The 21,589-nt window shown below is 34.1% G+C and overlaps 1 protein-coding gene across 3 annotated transcripts in view; it reads right to left on the bottom strand.

Moving 5' to 3' along the window:
• Positions 1-11,541: 11,541 nt before the first annotated feature.
• The window catches only part of LOC143247045 (serine/threonine-protein kinase ATR-like), a 66,053-nt gene continuing 56,005 nt past the window's right edge, over positions 11,542-21,589 (bottom strand). For 2 of the 3 annotated variants that reach the window (XM_076494370.1, XM_076494369.1), the window contains exons 17-20: positions 19,947-20,032; positions 16,606-16,708; positions 13,622-13,735; positions 11,542-12,908 (exon numbers count right to left, since the gene is read on the bottom strand). In XM_076494370.1, coding sequence (XP_076350485.1) covers positions 12,849-12,908; positions 13,622-13,735; positions 16,606-16,708; positions 19,947-20,032 — 363 coding nt within the window. In that variant the 3' untranslated portion in view covers positions 11,542-12,848. Of the gene's footprint in view, positions 12,909-13,621; positions 13,736-16,605; positions 16,709-19,946; positions 20,033-21,589 lie in introns of those variants that run through there. The other variant, XM_076494372.1, reaches the window with a different exon arrangement.

The raw sequence follows: 21,589 nt of genomic DNA on the forward strand, positions 1-21,589 counted from the left end.
GGGTTAACATTTTGTTTTCTATGGGTTTTGAATCCGTTTTATTTCACCATACAAAACTTGAATTAATTTAGGTATGTTTAACAAAATGTTTGTTAAACTGAATGAGCATTACTGTTAGCTATCACCTTCTAAATGGGAAATATATCATTGTAAGGGTTTTCATTTCATGTGTAATTTTCTGCTTTCAAGAGAATTTTCATTTTTTTTTCTGGACTGTCAATAAGTGGCGGATTTAAGGTTGTATGGGAACATGAGCTAATAAAGTTTGTAAGCCTTACATCCCATGTAATTTTACATAGAATAAAATTAGAATAAAATCAGGGCCTCATTAAAACCAGCCCTGAGGCTGAACACTCTCTAGCCCCTAAATAAGTACACCAGTGCTGTGAAGTTGGTCCCCCAGTAGAAGAGCTATGTCTGGGTTGTTGATACTTATAGTGGGTAGAGAACAGACAGCCTTTTGTGTAGCTTTGTGCTTAATTACAGCCAACCACCGGATTAAAGTTAGGTTAGCCTGAAAGCAAGAAGGAAAGAAATTGTGTAGTTCGGGAGATTAGTTCTTTCTTTACTTTTTATTTATATTTAAAGAAATGTCTGTATTTTCTTTCACTTTAGTTTAAATACGAAAGAGTTGCTTAAGCAAGAAGCGCGTGTTTCCATTTCTTCAGTGCACAGACGACACTTTTCCACTAACTGGCAGTTAGCCGTGTTTTTTTATAGTTTAAGATAAGTTGTCTGTTTGTTTTGTTTTTGAATTTCGCACAAAGCTACTCGAGGGCTATCTGTGCTAGCCGTCCCTAATTTAGCAGTGTAAGACTAAAGGGAAGGCAGCTAGTCATCACCACCCACCGCCAACTCTTTGGCTACTCTTTTACCAACGAATAGTGTAATTGGCCGTCACAATATAACGCCCCCACGGCAGAAAGGGCGAGCATGTTTGGCGCGACCGGGATGCGAACCCGCGACCCTCAGATTATGAGTTGTACGTCTTAACACGCTTGGCCATGCCGGGCCGAAGATAAGTTGTCTTTTCTGTCAGAGAATCAGAGACTGTCCAGAGACTACTCCACTGTGCTTATATCATAATAAATAAAGATGAGATGAGTAAAATGGATTTACATGCAAACCTTGCTATGTTTCTGTTGTAGAAGTTTGGAGATTATTTCAGTTTCATTTCATTTTTTGTTGCTTACTTTACAGGCGAAGATCACTGAACTGGAAAGAGAAAGTATTATAGGAATATTCATTGTTCTCGAACCAGTTTATCACACTATTGTACTGTGTCTGACTTTGTCTTTTTTGTTAAATAAAAACTGTGATTACCCCTGTTTATGTTTCTTCATGACGAACTCGATAGGAGTTGGGTAAAATCAAAACATACTCCCTTACTCAACATTCTCTTAACCACCAGCGGACCTTAATTTATTACTGTGAAGGAAATCCGTGTGTTGTTTCGCATCAATCGGTCCCCTCCTAGCACAGCGGTAAGTCTACGGATTTACAACGCTAAAATCAGAGGTTATTGACTGTAATGGTTATAGTAACCACTTCTTAGAACAGGTTTAGTTTAACACGAGGTAATTTCTTAACTTTACCAAAAGTTATTGCTCATGTTTTGCTTTAGATTAGCCGGAACTTCGTTAATAAACATAATGTATAACAAATGACTACTTATTGAACTTTGAGTTGCTTCATGTAACGTAGTGACGGTGTTGTTCAGTTTAACTTCAGCGGAAGGATTATAAAAAATAAGGAATCCAATCACATTACTGATACTATCGTTACTAAAGGAAAAAAAATTCAATGGTTTGATATGGGAGTTTATTTTGGATTTGGAAACAGGGCGGGTAGAAGTTGACTTGGGAAGAAAGATATGTGTCGTTGTGGAAAGCGATGGATTAAACGTAGAGAGGTTTTTAAATATGTCTTAACTTTATGAAATGTTACCAGCACCAAGGGTGTTTAAACTATTAGAAGTAAAGATATTTACATATTAACTAGCGATATGGTTAGTTTCATCTTCGCTACTTCTAACGACTACTTTATTATGTTCTCCACTGCGATGTACTCTGGTTAGCAGATAGACTAGCATTCTCTCTACAAAAGGTGTTGTACTTTGTTTAGAACTATCTACTAAGGCACAGAAATTCTTGCTGTTTTATTATCAGCTCCCATAAGGTATTATTCTTACTATTACGGAAAGGTTAAAAGACGTTGGAGTACCTATGAATAAGCGAAGCGGTCTCTTGAGAATGAGACTGAATTTAGATTGTGATTTATAGTACGGGTAATAAAAGCCTAACAGCTTCTGTCTCTAGAGGAAGCATATGTACACACGTTTGGGTAAACTCATCAACATTAGTGTCAACAGATTCCTAGTTGGTTTCGGTAAATCCATAAACTACAGTGGTTTAGTTTCTGGTATTCCGGAAAAGACTGAAAAAAGTTGGTTATGATCCTCAACCTTTTTTTAAGAACTTGAAAGTTTGAAAAAAGAGAGAAAAGGGGAAACTAAAGCTAATATATTATAAATCAGTTTAATGTGTGTGGGCAAAAGACTGGGTATTTGGAGATATACTCTCCTCATCAATTTATATGCATCCAGAAAATCCTAAGTATATTCTAAATGTTTGTTTGAATTTCTTGCAAAGCTACTCGAGGGCTATCTGCATCAGCTGTCATAATTTACAAGTGAAAGACTAGAGGGAAGGCAGCTAGTCTTCCCGACCCACAGCCAAATTTTGGGCTTCTCTTTTACCAACGAATAGTGGGATTGACTGTTACATTATAACGCCTTCATAGCTGAAAGGGCGAGCATATTTGGTGTTACGGGGATTCGAACCCTCAACTCTCGGATTACGAGTCGAGTGCCTTCACCACCTGGCCATGCCTGGTCGTTTGCGACTGTAGTTAAAACATTTAGCTACAAGACGTTAGAAATACCTTTACAAATCATTCAGTTGATAAAAAATTGTTCCATAAAAAATAGTGTATGGCTCACGACTACATTTATAAAATAAACACAAGTATCTATAAATTACTTTGTCACTTATATAACAAACTTTATAAAATAAACATAAGTATCTATAAATTACTTTGTCACTTATATAACAAACTTTCTTTTCATGAATCTGCTTTTATCGCTCCATCGCTTTGGTAAGCATTAAAGTTTCCAGTTAAAAAGTGAGCTAAGGTCTTATCTAAGTCTTGCCATTTTCAACTTAAGTGTGATCGAATTTTTCACACTGAAAACTGAGCAGTAAGGACTTCATTAAGTCATATCATTCCTAAAAATGTATGTGTGAACTTTTCCTCTTAAAGAATGAAAAGGTAGGACCTCTCTAAACGATATTATTTTTTGTAAAATACAAGTGAGCTTTTCTAGTTAATAAGTGAACTATGAGGACTTTTTTAGGACATATTATTTACAGTAAAGTACAATTTAATTTTTCTTTTTTCCAGTTAAAAAGTGAACTATAGAAGTCCTTGCCGTTCTTGATGCAACAAACAATATTTATACTTACCATTAATGATGTAACTTAATTGTTATTTGTGTAGACAAAAGTCGTTTATCTATTTTCAAATGATGTATTTGTGGAACGTCAATAGAAAACAAAACAAAAAGCTAAAATGACTTCAACCTAAAAGTTACTTTTGTCTCTAGAAAATGTACTAATATGCCCTATAAGAGTCATTGAAGATTTCTAACTAATAAACGTAAGGGAAAAGTTATTTTTATTGCTTCCGCTTTAGATTTTATGTGCCGGTTGGTTTAATATATGCATTATTTTGTGGATATATTTTATGTATATTATTTCGTAAATATCTAAATAAAGCAAATAAATCCTTTCCTCTTGATCTCAAAAAAATTTAATGACCCATCATACATACATTATTGGTTCAAAACTACAACTGATTTTCTGAGTTGACCTTGCCCATTTTGAAAGTGAGGGAAACATATTTGAATGTCTCATTTTCTTCCAGGTTGATCTACGGCATTTGGAAGAAGTAGAAAACACCAGCCTCGTGCCTCTTGGAATCGACTTATCCAAATTTTACTTAAGCGTAGAATGGGATATCATGTCTGTACCAGCCAAGCGTAGAGAGAAATACTACGCTTGTTGTAATGAGCCATATCCGGATATCACGTTTAACATCACATTACGCCGCAAGACTTTGTTTTACACTGTTAACTTAATAATTCCTTGTGTAGGTATAGGTTGCTTATCTATCGAGTGCCTTAACCCACTTGGCCATGCTGGCCCTATTCTAAATGTGTTCGAGTACAAACCTTTTTTCTTACGAATTAAATTGAGAGGGCCTCACTTTTCGGCCCAGCATGGTTAGGTGGTTAAGGCACTCGACTCGTAGTCCGAGGGTCACGAGTTTGAATCCCCGCCCCACCAAACATTTCGCCCTGTCAGCCGTGGAGGCGTTATAATGTAGCGGTCAATCCCACTATTCGTTGTTCAAACACAAACAAGCTTTACCTTCAATCTGTTCATCTTGCCTTATAACACTATCTTAGAAAATGAAAATTTTTACTATATGTTCTTTACTATGGGTGTAACCTAATAGAAATATCTTCATACTATCTTTTAAATACTCAATTTGTGACTTTAAGAACTTTTCGTATTACAAATAAGGCTTCGAATCAAAATTTGTCATTTACCATGACCCTTGAGGGTATATTTCACTGTTAAAATATAAATTTTCGTAAGATAAATACAGTATAAAAATACGTACAATTAGTAGAAAACTGGGTTGACCCTAATACAAAGTTACACGAATATATTAGCATTAAACCTACTTCAATATAAAGAAATAACAAAATGGATTTAACTTTGTCTTAAGACTATTATAATGTAAAAACCTATAAAATTGTAAAACAATATACAACTAGGATTACCTATGCTTAGCCTAATGTAAAGTATAGTGGAGTTAAACCTTAACCTTCACTCAACAAAATAATAATAAGATATTATATAATATTATATAATAAGATATTATACATTACATAGTATAATAGATAAGTAGAAAAATGCAAAGGCGATAAAGTAAAGAAATTAGGTTTTTAGAGAAATATCACCTTTTGAAACTATGGTAGCAATTTATTTGCTTAGCGACGTTTCGCGAAAACGCTGTTTTTCAAGCTACAAACAGTTTTACCGGTTAATGACAACTACAGAACATTTTGAAATAGTTAATACACAGAAATAGAATGCAACACGAGATAGAACGACGAGAATTTAAGAATACAATAAAAACAGTCTAATAAAACTGGTGATTAAAAACAGTATCAAGAGTTGCTTGAAGTACAGAACAACTTTACATAGCAGAAAAAGAAGAAACTTAAATGGTTTGAAATAATAAAAGAAGGATATTTTTTAAAAAAATGTAAAAAGTTGAGCCGCTTGTTAATAGCTAAAGTACCGAAAAACCCAAATTAAAATTATTTCTTCTTAGATTGTGTTTTTTTTTTTTGTATTGGTGTCGAAGGGGCAAGGCTTAAGACAAGGACTTTAAAGTGATCAAGAAAATGATCAATTTTATTGAAGTACCGAGTTACAGGATTATCTTGATCTTTAATAAACGTGCAATGTAAGCGTTATCGTTTATGTTCAGCGATCATTTGGTTGATTTCTTCTACACATATTTGATCACATTTATTACAAATAATACTGTCAACTTTTAATGTACAGATGAAATGAATATTAACAGAATAAGTTGACTTAGGTCTCTAACATGAGTTATATGATCAGTGTAAGAACCAGTGTTGCATCTGCTGCTCTGACAACTGTACATAATAACTTCAGTAACAACTGATAATTGCATGTTGTTAGGAAGTTGATTATGAACAAAAAGTCTTTAATGTTAATGCCTCGTTTATGAGAAATTACAGGTTTGTTAAAGAACATGTGACTAATAGTAATGTCGTGTGTTATAATGTATAACTTTTCAAACAATATACATGTTATTTGCTTGTTGAATTGGTGAAACACAAGCATAAGGGGAACGTGTTGATGAGTGCGCTAGTTGAAATGAGTGTGGACGCGTGTACCTAAAAGTTTTCACTTGTTTAAAATGTTGGTGTTATAATCACTGATATAATTTAAGCTAAGCAAGTTCTGAAAAGCTAATATTAGTATGCAGATTATCTTCAATGCGATGAAGAAAATTAGGGTAGCCACGTGCTTTGAAAAAGTGAAGCATGTTGATAGATTTGCCATTATAATCTACGTTATTACTGCAAAGCCTTCGTAATCTGGGATTTGGGAATGTTTTTCTCAAAGAATTAAGGATGACTGAAGTGAAAATGTAAGTAGCTATTGGTTTGTAAGGTCGATTAAGAAAATTAGGGTAGCCACGTGCTTTGAAAAAGTGAAGCATGTTGATAGATTTGCCATTATAATCTACGTTATTACTGCAAAGCCTTCGTAATCTGGGATTTGGGAATGTTTTTCTCAAAGAATTAAGGATGACTGAAGTGAAAATGTAAGTAGCTGTTGGTTTGTAAGGTACAGACTTTGTGAGATTGCCTTCATTAGTCACGTAAATATTTATATCAAGAAATGAAATGGTTTGGTGAGAAACAGAAGACGTGTGTGGTGAAAGCTACTCCAGCTAGTCTTTAAACATAATACTAACGCATATTGTGGGTCCATGTAATTGCTTCGACTGTTTGTTTCAATTACGCACAAAGTTACACAATGGGCTATCTGTACTCTGCAATCACAGCTTTCGAAACCCGGTTACTGGCGATGCGAGTCCGAAGACATTCCGCTGTACCACTAGTGGTCTCTTGCTTTGAAGAGTGTGGATGGATTTTCAAGGTTTACTAAGTCCATGCAGGGGAACATACAAATTTTCAATTTTGCATTTTGCGATTTCCATACGTTTTTACCTACTTTACTTTACAAGTGGGTTTTCTCGTCATCACTGATTATTTGCGATTTACGGTTCTTCCGGTTTTTACTACCACCTTACTCCTCTGGACGGTCCTTCACTAAATTTGATATGGACGTTCATTGGATTCATGGTGAGGTATATGAATCTTTAGTTTTGTATTTTGCATAATGCGGGCGGTTTTATGAAAGTATTTAAATTCTCACCTTCTATGAAAGGATTATAACAAACTTAGTATATAAGTTTATTGGGTCAATAGTAAAATACATGGCAACTAACAGTGTTGCACATTCTTTTTTGCAATTTTTTGAGGATATATTTTTTAGTTTTGTATCACTACTTAACCTCCCGTGAATAGACCTTCAAAGTTAGTATGAGGGTTCATTGAAGCAATGAAATGTGTAGCATATTTACCATTATATGTTAATTTTAATGCCTACGCTTGTTTCAGTACCGTTTTCTTTTTTGCATGTGACGTATATTCTTGAGTGTAATTTGCGCAACCCCCGCCTGTTCTCGAAATTTGTAGAGTATTCTTGAGAGAAAGAATAAAAAATATTTGTTTTACGAAAACGCTCTAGCGTTTTCTAACATCGTTGGAACTTAAAGAAACTTGCGTGATTCGTAAGAAACAAAACAAAAAAGAGACACTAATAAGATAAGATGATTATTACTCAGCTTCAGTCACCATGCTATAATCATCGGAAACTACATTTTGTGATTAACGCCTATTAATCGGAAAAATAGAGAATTTGACCATTAACGTTTATTGATTTCAAACATTACAAACCGTTTAACTTCAGTGAATTAACTTCGGAAGTTAGTATTTCTATGAGGACATTAGATATTATCGTCTGGAAAACTTGCGGATGCTTCAAGCTAGCTAGCCGTCAAAAGAAGTGTACAGTTGTATCAGCAAATAATTAATTGGCTCTCCAGACAGGATATAAGTATTGTCTGTAGGCAGTGGTGGATTTAAGGTTGTGTGGGTCCTACATCCCATGTAATTCTACATAGAATAAAATTAACAATGGGTCCCCATAAAGAAGATGGACTCCCTCTAGCCCCTACCTGAATACGTCACTGTCTGTAAGTTTGTAAAAGTTGGTTTGTTTTGAATTTCGCGCAAAGCTACACGAGAGCTATTTGCGCTAGCCGTCCCTAATTTTGCAATGTAAGATTAGAGGGAAGGCAGCTAGCCATCACCACCCACTGTCAACTCTTTTACCAACGAATAGTGGGATTGACCATTACATTATAACGACCCCACAGCTGAAAGGGCAAGCATGTTTAGTGTGATGGGGATTCGAGCTCGTGACCCTCAGATTACGAATCTAGTGCATTAATCACTTGGCCATTTGCACGTCTTTTACATAAACTACCATTAGTTTGTTTCTTTGTTTTTGAATTTCGCACAAAGCTACTCGAGGGCTATCTGTGCTAGCCGTCCCTAATTTAGCAGTGCAAGACTAGAGGGAAGGCAGCTAGTCATCACCACCCACCGCCAACTCTTTTACCAACGAATAGTGGGATTGATCGTCACATTATAACGCCCCCACGGCAGAAAGGGCGAGCATGTTTGGCGCGACCGAGATGCGAACCCGCGACCCTCAGATTACGAGTCGCACGCCTTAACGCGCTTGGCCATGCTGGGCCCACCACCATTAATAACAGCTCAGTAACAACCATTATAAATTGTATTGCTTTTTATATATTAAAATATATTTCGGTTAAAAAAGAATACTGTGTGTACCAGTCTTTTTGACAAATATCATAAATTTGATACATATTAACACTTAACTTCTAAATTCAAATAATAATAAATATATAATAAATCGGAAAGTAGTCCGAAATAAAGTTTAATACGTAACAGAGGACACACAAAACCTTTCAGTTTTGCATTTTTGCGGTTTTTACTACTACTTCTCTTCCTGTGGATATTATCTTCAACAAATTTCGTATGGAAATTCGTTGGGTCCATGGCGAAATACAGTGCAACCCCTCTGAAGCAGCCACCTTCGGTACCTAGACAAACTGGCCTGATTAGAAGGGTTCCACTGTACATAATTAGGGATTATGTAAACAAAAAAGGGAACTGTGATTGAATGACCGCTTTCAAGGGGTGGCCGCTTAGAGGGGTTTCACTGTATATATAAAGTTTCAGCGTTTCATTTTGGGTTGTGTACCTTACTTTCTTTCAATGGACCTTCAGCAAATGTGGTATGGTTTATTGGGCCAATAAGGAAATTTGCAAATTCTCAGTACTGCATTTTAGGTTTTGCAGTTTTTATACGCGTTACTTACCACTACTTCAACTACTACAGAAGAATCTTCACGAAATTTGGTCTGCAGGTTCATTGCATCTATAAAGATACATATAAATATTCAGTTTTGCCATTTATATCGGCGTTTCTCCGGTTTTTTAAAATCAAATTTGGTATTGAGGTTCATTGGGTCCACAGAAAAATAGATACAATTTTGAGTTTTTATTGGTGATTTTGTATACTTTATTTTTTTTTACTAATATTTCAGCTCGTAGATTGATCTTTGCCAAATTTGATAGAGATTAAATGAATCCATATAGAGAACCGAAGTTTTGAGTTTTATTTTAAATTACATATAATGGAAAGTACTTTTAATGTCGTAAGATAACCTTTAATTATGAATTCACATAACTTCCGCCCAGAGGACGGGTACTCCAGCTATTCTACACAATTATACCGACTTTTGTATGTTCATGTTAGTACCTTGTACGGTGTGGATTGATCTTCACCAAAAGTGGTTTGGAGGTTCATTGGTTCCTTGTTGAGATACTCGTAATTTTTCATTTTGTACTTTGAGGTTTTTGTGTGCATTTGTGCTTCTGAGATTTTACCACTACCGCACTTCCTGTGAATAGATTTTCACCAAACGTGGTATGGAGATTCAATGGATCCATAGAAAGATACAAACACTTTGAGTTTTTCATGGACGTTTGTCCATTATTTTCACTACTTCACCTCCTGTAGATGAATCTTCACCAAATTTGGTATGGATGTTCATTGGATCCATGTGAATAGAAACATTAATTTTTATTTTGCATTTGGTATTTTGCAGTTTTAACGTGAGCTTTTTACCACTATTTCATCCCTCTTATACGGATTTTAACCAAACTCGATTCGAAGATACATTAGGAGATACACAGAAATGTTTAGTTTTATATTTTGCATTATGCAGATTTTATGGGGATATTTGCACCACTACCGTAATTTCTGCAAATAAACCTTCACCAAATTCTTTATAGAAGTTAATTTTAATGCATGGGGAGGTATGCATACGTTTTCCAATTTTTATTTTGTGTTTTTTTTACAGGCGTGTTGTTTTGTTTTTTTTACCATTGTTTCACTTTCTGTGGATGGATTTTTGACCATACTGGTATCGAGATTCATTTGGTCCATGGGGGGAATACAAATTTTCAGTATGTGTTTGTGGATTTAAGGACGTTTTTGCGTATTTGAGTTTTTATTTTACCACTACCTCACCTCCTGTGAATTGATCTACATTGACTTTGGCAGGGAGATTAATTACATCCATGCTAAGGTAAGGTAAACAATAAAAAATGTACACGAATAATTTAAAAATGAAAAATTGAATATTTCTATGTATCTCTTCATCAATCTAATGAACCTTCATACCAAATTTGGTGAAGATCCCTCCAGATAAGGGGAAGTAATGGTGAAAAAAACGCCCATAAAAGTATCTAAATACAAACTCAAAACTTGTATGTATTTCCACATGTACTACGTTTGGTTAAGATCTATCTATAGGTGGGCAAAGTATTGTAAAAATGAAAAGCACCCAGAAAGACCTGTGCATATTAAAACATGAAAATAGTGTTTAGATTTGGTCTGAATATCTAACTTGATCTTGACTTCAGAAAAAAATAAGTTATGATTCAATACAAAATAAAGAAGCTTATTGTTTATTTATACAAAATAAAGCTAATAGGAGTTAAATATGACAAACATATTGATTTTCTTTAGAGTTTAGGTATCACTAACATTTTGGTTTTTTCCTGATCTGTTAAGTATTAATCACAAATTTTTTTATGTTTATTTTTAAAGAAGTGTTAACATTTTGATCTCACCTATAACCATGTTAACCATTTAAATTTCAGAAATAAATATCTGTCTAGAAGAATAGAGAATTATAGCTCATAACCTAATTATTAATGATTGTAATACTAGAGACCTAGAGCTTTCACTGCCCTAAATGAATAAATATTAGCAACATAAGGAGTGATATTTACTCCTTCGAAATTGCCCTTCAGAGAACTAAATATTCAGATAAACCAATTACTTTTCAGGAAATAATCAATTTATCCTTCTGTAAAGTGGTATCATTCAATCTCACAATAGGCAGCTCATTTTACAAGTGTGTCACATTTTGATGTCTGGTATCTGTGGCCTATTTCCATGAGTATTATTACTTATCTGTTAAAATCGATGAAACACCAAAACTGTTGACCAAATAATATAGTTAAACATATATAACAATTTCAAAAATTATTTCTTCAGTTAAATTGGGTGCATATTATTCATATATATGGTTTCTGTTTATTGCATAATTTTTAAAAAAATTGATTTGGCCAAAATAGGAAAGACATTTGTTTATTCAAAACACAATATAATATCAGTAGCTGTGTTAACATTTTGAGATTTGCAATTTAAAATTTATACTTCTAAAATGTTTATATCTATGTATTTTAATGATAGGTTACTTTTCTGCAAATAATGTGTATATTCAGCTTTAAACATTTAAACCATTGTTAATAAAATCATACCAGTGTAATTCATTGAGCAGATTTAACTTGATATATATAAATACACTCAATTGAAACACTCTGAGTACAAAAGCACCAAATTGTAGGCTGAAGTAATACTCTCATAAAACATACAGTTCACAAACATACACCCTTTAAATATATTTGTCTTCACAGTGCATGTACATCAGACAAAGTTTCTAAAAAATAATGTTTCAATTACAGTTCAGATGTGGGTATTCTTTAGACACAACAGGTGAGTGACAGGTTTTCTTTAGAACAGAAATATGTCCCAAAAAGAGTGGATGTTTTTAAATACATGCTACCATATGTGATTATTAGTAAAAAGTAAAGCTTTATATGGGTCTGCAGGATAATAAAAGAACCTTGTTTTCCTTTTGCTTTTCCAGCTGTATCCTTACAGTAGGTTCATTTTATTTCAAAAATACTACTGAAAGTCCCCTACAGTTATAGTTAACTTTAACACTTGTATTATCTGTGTGACAAAAAATATAATCATTAAAAAACTAACTATCAACTTGATGACTCCAATTTCTATAACAAATCCCTCCAGGATCCTAAAACTCAGTTTACAGAAATCCTCAGTAGTGAACTTTCATATCTACAAAATAACCAAACTGACAAAAAATAGCATCCAATGCTTGTTCAAAGAGATGCTGCCTACAATGTGCAAACCTAACAGTCATGGTCGTCCCATTAATTATAAAGATACACAACCAATATATTTAATTCTTAAAACACACATCAATATCACTTAAAAATTATTTTGACATTATATATAACAAAGGAAGGATAAGAAATTGTGAATGCTGCTCTTGAAAAAAGTTTTTGATCTAAACATTTTAAACATTGAAAACACTGAACTGAACAATGAAACCAAATTTACTTGCACAGCTCAGTTCTTTGTGATTTATGAAGAAGTAAATAATTGATACAAGAATGAATTATTTTTATAAAAATTTAAAAAATAACACATTTTCTTTATTTTCTCCAGTTGACTTAACACATAACGTGTACAGATTGTGACAAAAATGAAATTAAAAAGCTAACAAAACATTTACATTATATCAAATCTATAATAATTCACATGAATTTTTATGACAGTTTATAATTCAAAACCTTACATGTAAGCAGCCCAGCCTACATACATTTGACAAAGGAGCTTCTCATCTGTTGCTTCCTAGAATTGAAAATATCATCAACTTTGAATATATCCAATACATTTCACGACACAATATTATTAAATGATTTTAATGAATACTTTTCTACTATGCTAGTACCTTACATTTAGCTCTTCAAACACAATTCTCAATGATGTTGCTGTTCACAATGAGCCATGTGACATTAAGCTATTGAAGCAGTTCTTCTGACTTTTAGACTGGACTAATGAAATCTGTTCTTTATCACTTTATGACTGCAGCTGTTGTCCTTAAGCTTTTATTGAATTAATGGACAACAAGATGGTGATCCCTAATGTATATTTTGTGTAAATAGCAGTCATTATACAACATACTAGACTTTTCTCTACCTTATCTACATAGCCTACTCTACAAACTTATGTTTACAAACTTTTAATTGTAGAGTCAGAAATACCAAAACAAAAATGCCAATGGCCATTGCATTTGTTTGTAATTTAAAAAAACACTTCAGTCAACTATTAGTAGAAAGAATGGTTTACAAATATTTAACCAAAACCAAAGACACAAAATGGAAGCACTGTATTTTCAGGACAGACAAGTGAGGAAAAAGTACCAAAACAGCTATGCTTTCTTGTAAAATGGCAGATGAAATATACATGTGGTATATTAAGTTTTGGAATCAGTTGTAACTTTTCAGATAGAAGTAAGTGAATTTCAGAACGTGTAATATTCCAGACCAGACAATATAACTAACCTGAATCAGGTAGTTAACCTGCCCTTCAATTGACAGAGGCAATCCCTGACCTTTCAGCTTGCTTCGTACAACACCTTTCAACCTTTGTTCAATGTCACGAACATGAATTAAAGCCTGTAAATAAAAGAAACAAAGGGTGCAGATAAGCTTCATAAAACTTGTTGCTACAACTGAAGGAAATATTATATTTAACTTATCAGTTGTATTTGGGTAGACACAACAGAGTGGGTGAGAGAATTGAACAGAATCTTTGAAAAGTACCCTGAATGCAAATATTTAGTAATTATGTTAACTTTTCCATTCCGAATATTCTCAGCTTCTACGTGCTTGCACGCTGTAGTTAATTATGGTTAACTAAGAAGTTAAAACCAAAAGTACTTTAAAAACTATACAGAATTATTCTATTAAGTTTGAGTAACTATAATACTTTACATTTTGCAAAATAATTCTTTAATTACACTTGAGATATATCAAGTTGACCTTATATGAAATTCAAGTAACTTAATAAATAGTTTTCACTCTTCTTATGGCCCAACAATGAAATTTCCATGGACAGTCTTTTTGTTTCTATATTGAAGATGTATATTTATGATAGGTACTTACCTCCTCTCTCATAAACATTCCTATTCAGTGCTGTTCTCTGTATGCAAATTTTATCATTCCACAAGCTTTGAGCACTCGCATATCCAAAGATCAGTGTGGTAATTTTTGGATCTCGTATGCAAATTACCATACAACAATCCTCATCTAATTGTCAGTGTAAGACATTTTACTTAAATATGTGACTCCCTCTCTTTTATTCTACTGAACTATCACTTTGAGATTTTAGAGAAAATGAAAACTACTAATCCATAAATAGCTAGAATCCCATATTAAATAGGTGGAGGGAACAGTGTGAGGAAATAAAATACATCCTAAAAGAGTAGATCCTCACAGTAAAAAACCAGATATGGGAGACTATCACTTCCATACTATATACACTTTTCATCTTGTGAGAGCAAAAGAATTTGCCTTTAGGTATAAATAGGCTACACACAACAAATCAACTGCATCCAATACCCATCTGCTGGGAAACACCATCAATGAGGGGGCAAGATGAGGACCATACTGTTGGTAAATATAGGAACATCAACATAAGAGATGGTGAAATGAGAAACCACAAAAATCTTAATTTGAAAAGCAGACCACACTACTTTCTTTGATCCAAGGAATGGGCAGCTATCACATTCTGCTTTGCCCATGAAGTTCATGGATTAGTATGGTCCAGAAAAGGTATATGAATGAAACATATGTATCTCAAGGAAAACTAACAAGCACCCTTGTGGAACACCCTATATCAACAATGTAAAAATTGTAATCATTAATTTCCAGTGAAAATTTGCTAAATTAAGTAAATCTGAAAAGGCACCTCTTGCCACAGAAGAGGATCCACAAAGAAGAAAAAAAAGGGACATGCCCCTGAAAAATAAGAGGTATAGACATAGAAATATACCCAGTCACAGTCTCTCCAAGAAGTGAAGAATGGTGACACACAGAAAGTGGTACCGCAACAAGGAAAACACAGCTACCCAATAACAGAAAAAGGGAGAAAAATGTATGAGGTGTAATCTCAGTACTTGATGGAAGAGGGTGAGATGGGGGAAAAAGAAGGTGCCTAATCAGAGTGAAGACACATGGGATTGATTAAGGGAAAAAAAGATACAAGAAAGAAAATGGCCAATCAAACCAAAAGCCAAATCCAAAATATAGAAGAGGAATGAGAAAGTCACCAGAAGAGTGGTGATATGGAATGAAACAGCAGGTAAAGGAACCAACTAGAAGAACCTTGAATGTAGTGAAGCAACCCAGAGTAGGTGTGTGTGTGTGTTTTCATATAGCAAAACCACATGGGGCTATGTTCTGAGTCCATCGAGGGGAATCAAACACCTGATCTTAGCATTGTAAATCCGTAGACTTACTGCTGTACTAACGAGAGACTCCAGATCAAGTACAAGCAGGAAAAATTTATCCAGAACAAAAAAAAAAGGACAGAACGAGCTGAAGCAGCCAACAAAAAACAAACAGATCTGTACCAGTCAGGAAGGAGCAGTCAGAAATGTCTGAGAACAAATGGCAAAATTAACAAAATCACCAAGGAAAGATGACAAGTAGAATTAGAATATTAAGGTATAATCAGATCTAATGTTGTCTGAAAGTATTAACAGTCAAGGCAAGTGAATGAGGAAGTAGAGAAACAGAAGCTTGAAGGACAAAACACACAAAACTAGTACACAAACCCATGGTGATTAAACTTAAGACAGCACCATGAGGGATACGAAAATAGAAACATGAGCATAACAATTCAAAAGATTTACTGTGGTCATCCTCAGTCCTGAAGAAAAGACCTATCATAATGTGATAAAATACAATATAGGAAAAAAGGGAAAGTACAAAGAAATGACAAAAATTGGTCAGATCAATGACAAACACGGAAAAGAAAGCACAAATAAAAACATCTGGATGTCAGCACTACCAAACAAGAAGTGATAGTTTGGTAAAATCAAACAGAAGAAATCACGTGCCAGGAAAGTGTTGTACTTCCTAGTGATGGACGGTTGTTGCATGATGATTTGCTTGTGGTACGAAAAATAAAATTGCATATAGAGGGTAGCACTGAACAGGAATAACTATTGTTGTGAGTGTAGATAACGTACCAAATCATGGAAGTATTAGGTAAGTTGAACAGAAATTTTACACTTAAGAAAAGCACTGCAAATATATTCATGTTTTATTTATATATTACTGGGGAGATAGATATGTTACAGAAAGCAACAAACTAAAAATTAAATTGATAACTGATCCATTTAATGCTGTTTATAAATAAACATACTCTGTGATATTGAAATGATGAACAGAAAACTATATGGTTGTCCATCTACAAACCGAAACACTAAACTATTGTTAGAAATCTATTTAACAAATATATGTAAGTTAGAAAAAAATACCTTTTCATTGTTGATTTCCCCAGAGTCCAAAGACACTGACCGTAAGCTTTTAGTTGATTTGCTCCATTCAACAAGAGGGTCGTAAACAAATGGTTTCAAGACACTAAAATGTAATGATGTTATATAACAATAAAAATCTATCTGGAAATATGTTTTAAGAACACAACTGTAAGTTATTTAATACTTTAAATATGTTTTAAGAACACAACTAAGTTATTTAATACTTCAAAGGTTTCACAACATCCTTTGATGTTAGAATTCTTCTGAATTTAAAAAAACAGTAGAATTAAGATTTAAATACAAATTTCCTATCAACATGAAAAGGTGCTTGGTAAACTGAGCTGTCATGTTTCATAGTCAGAAATGTTAAATACTGGCTAATAACATCAGAACTTTGCATAAGTTCTCTCAGTTCATTTCATTATTTTTTTGTATTTTTGTTGAAAAAACTGATTTTACACAGTACTTATGTAAAATTTGCTTTTTTTAAATACGGTATAACATTCTTTGAATTCTGAAAATTTGGTATCTTGGATTTGAACCAACACCTTTGCTCTAATCAATGAAAGTAGTATATTAAAGTTTATATTACTGAATATATAACATGAATGCACATGCACATTGTCAATGCAAGTTAGGTAATGCTTGTTAGACAAGATTAGCTGTTCTCATTCCATGCTGCCCTCTATCATGTGTTATCCCTAAACCAACAGTAGCATGATATGCTCACATGACTATACTCTGTGTAAATTGATTCTGGGGTGCATATGAGCTCATGAATTGTAGCATCCGAAAAAAATTTGCATGTAGAGGGCAGCACTGAACAGCAATAGCTATTTTATTAGTAGAGAAAATGTACCTTACATGAAAGTATTATGTAAGTAAAACAGAAAATTTACACTTGACAAATGTACTGGCAATTTACTTGTGTTTTATTTATACACTAGATTAGCTTGAATCCCATACTGAAAAGAGAGAGGAACCAGTGCAAGGATATGACAGAAGTATTCCAGAAAATATTGAAGTATACCCCAAGAATGAGAAAAACAGATGCAAAGATGAGAAATGATAAATTACACCACTTCTGAGCTACATACACTCTTTGTTCATGGGCAGAAATTATGAGGTGTAGAGTGGCTAGGGTATGGCAGACCACAATAGGCAAGTCACCTACACCCAAAAATCTCCTTGCTGGATACTAACATCCATGTGAGGGTAGGAAAAGGATCATACTGTTTTCACCTAAAACTCAAGTATCAGGGATTAAGACCCACATGTATTTCTAGGGAATGTCATAAGGATCATCACTGATCTAGCAACCCAGAAATTTTTATCCAGTACTGGAAGGATGTCCATCATGTGGAATCAACTTATCCAATCATTGCACAAATCAGCACCATTCAAAGAGAACAATATCCTCATAAAAAGAGAATGAACGACAGTAAAAGATAGAACTGGAACAATCCCATGTATCACTGCTGTGACCCAAGACAAAGACAGAGCAACTGGGAGAGGAAAAAAGTGTGAAGACTTACAAAGATTTTTTCACTTAACACTGAGAACCAACCTCCATGTAAAGGTAAAATGAAGGCTACCAACCAAAGGGATGAACTGCAATTGCAATAGTTCATTTCCATTGATTGTGTAAATGATGGAAGAAGGCCATTTCATCCAGTAAGTAAGTGGCTCAACTCCAGTTGTGTAAATGTGATCAGGAGACCACATCAACCAGCAAGGTGACAACTCAACTTCTCTAGAGGCCACACTGCATCCTAACCAGCATATCACTATTATCCTACTCTCAACCAAATGGTTCTTCTGGTATGATCAGGAAGCAAATCACTGTGAAATAATTAACTGTCAACTGGTCTTGTAGAACACTCCATCTCAACTGTAAGCATGCAAAGCCATGGAATAGAAAGTGCAGATTTATAGTTAAATAATATCTGGTCAGGTAACACTTCCCACAGAAAGGAATCGATGTGACAGACAGTGAGATAAAATAACGATAAAGGAATGACAGGTAGAGTGAGAAGGGTACATAAAACCAATGGCAAATAAATCTAACCATCAATGTCCACAGGCTAAGACAATAAATTATTTAGTATAGGAATGATGCAACACTGAACATGAGGAAGTGGTTCAAATGGAAGCAAGTGAATAACCCAATCCAGAAAAGTAGGATACCAATGAAGGTGCTATATCTGGAAAGAACACAGGAACATGAGAAGTAGAAACAGTATCAGAAAAATGAAAGGTAAGAGATAAAGACTGCCTGATATATATGGAAAACATGGAGATTGAAGATCCATGGTCAAAGGGATAAGTAAGAATTTCTGCCACAGGAGCTAAGGTAGGCCAATCAGGGATGAAACCCCTGGCAGTAAAACAAATGTGGAAGACCTGCCACTTGCTTTGTCTACACCACCAATAAAACGGACAGGTGGAGCTTTTTAACAAGGAAGCGACTTGACGTTTAAAACCAGATCATCAAGGACCTGATAAAAGGTAGGTATGAAGACACAGAATGTGAAGGTTGGATGTAGCATGACCAATGAAGAAAGAAGGGAGAAGCGAACGAGAGAAGAGGTGAAAGAGAAGCAGTTAACTTAACCTTGTAAACCAAGGCTCATCTGGTAAATAGGGAACAATCTGGAAGGCTTGACAAGGAGTAAAGTGGACAAGAAACCACCCAATGAAGTAATCAGATGGATGGGTACACAACAGATACCCATAGTAGATAGAGCTTTTTAAGAAATTTAGCAGAACTTCAATGTTAGTCACAAATAATAAAATTTCATTTCAGATGGCCACATATGTCAACAAGCCAAGGTTCAGAAATACATTGTGTAAAATTCTGTAAAAAATCACTATTATATCTCATTATAAATGCTGCACTCATGGACCTAACTTTATTCAGCTGTTAATATAAGTGTCTTAACAAAGTACAATACTATATGTTATTATAAATATTAAGTTCTTTATGGCACATTCTACAGATAAGACACATTATTCAAAATTAATTCAATGACTACAGAATAACACAGATATTGAAACTGAATACGTTTTTTTTCTCTTGATTGTTAAATGTGTTATATGTTTTGTGACTTTAAAGTTAGTAACCTCCTAAACCAACTAATAAATAAAGAGTACAGTACAATTATTTATACACTTTTTACAATAATGATTATTTTACCAAAATCATCTTGTATATATAGCAAATCTGAAGTAACATACTGCCAGCTATACATACAAATACATGTATTTTTGTAAATATATAGTATACTTTGTGAGTAAGTAAACAACTATACATGAATGAGCACATGGATACTAAACATTACCTCATCAAAGCTTCTTTCTGATTCCTCATTACTTTCATAGTTACCTCACAAGCTTTTCGGAAAATACCCTCATATCCAAGAGGACCCTGATAACATTAATAATATAAGAAAAAGAAATAGCTCTGAATCACTTTACATAAAATGTTAACATGTAAACAATGGAAGTATGAATTTTATAGCAACATTTTATTCTCCAATCTTATCCATCCATCAATCCAATTAACTTGTCTTTTCCCAACTTCTACGAAAGTAATCATTTTATCTTTGACTAGATAATGCATTTCTTACTTAAACATATCATCTGTGTGTGGTGTACCACATCTGAGCTACATATTTATGTAATGCTTTAAAATGTAAGATAAAACAGACAGCCAGAAATGGAACATTTGATACTTCAAGGTTGTCCTCATACACCCTGGACTTGAGAAAAGCAAAAATTAAAATACATTTTTTTTAGAAAATTACCGATTAACTTTTAAACTTGTGTGAAGTGTCAACCTCCACAGTTGCCAATGGAAACTCATACTATACATTAATCCACTATTAAAAAAATCAAAACTATTATGAGCTATGATAGGTTTGTCCAAAACTTAGTTAAAGGTAAGACAATAGTAAGTCTTAAGCGTGTTAAACGTCAACAGAGATATTGAAATTGTTTTAATTTTGTTTCAGATCTGATCATGGCTACAAGGAGGCGTTAATGTGAGAACAAGCGGACGCTTTCTGTTATATTTGTGGATGCTTCATGCTTATTCATCAAAGTAATATAACATCGTTTGTGAGGCGCTTATAAAGCGTACTTTAGACTTGCTCTTGGTAACCAAGACAAGAAATGGGCCCCACATATTGTGTGTCATAACTCTTGAGGAAATGCTGCGTGACTGGACAAAGGGAAGCGTAAGGGTTTACCTTTCGAATTCCATGACCTGGCGAGAACCGATGGACCACACAACTGAGTGCTATTTTTGTCTGGTCAATACAAGGGCATTGGCAAGAAAAACAGACACAAAATCTCATATCCTCTGGCGATTATTTCTAGATTGTTCTAAGCAAAGTTTGAAGTCTTCTACTTCATAATGACAATGTCTATGCAGCTGTTCCAATTGGACACTCTGTGTATTTGAAGGAATATAATGACATTAAGACTGTGATTGATCTTTAGCACAAAGAAGTCAGAGGATATTCATTCTCCCCAGATATTCTAAACTTCAATAAGATCATCTCTTAACCTTCTTTTTATAACAGAATATTAATCAAGAAATCAAGTGTGTCGCAAGAATGAACCAAATGTTTGAGTATGTAGTGTGGGTAGGACACCAGAATATTCAATCTTAATGAAATACTCATGTGAGATATTGTATAAACAAAATGAAGGAGAAGATGTCCTCATTTGCTTCCTGAGACAAATATATGTTCCTGTACAACACTTCCAGAGAATTGTCTTGCCCTGCATTTCAAACAAGTGATGAGTCCACAACCAGTCTCTTATTGGGAGAAAAGCACTACTTGCTGGTAGTTTGGACTGGGAAAGTAAGGATTCTTCTGTGTAACACTAATGGCACTGGAACAATGCTGAGGCAATTTTGTATAAAATTCTTTCTCTACAGCTGACACTAAGAAGGGGTTTAATGCTTTCTGAACCT

The sequence above is a fragment of the Tachypleus tridentatus genome, chromosome 3 (genome assembly GCF_004210375.1).
Source record: "Tachypleus tridentatus isolate NWPU-2018 chromosome 3, ASM421037v1, whole genome shotgun sequence".
In the NCBI taxonomy this organism is placed as follows: Eukaryota; Metazoa; Arthropoda; class Merostomata; order Xiphosura; family Limulidae; genus Tachypleus; species Tachypleus tridentatus.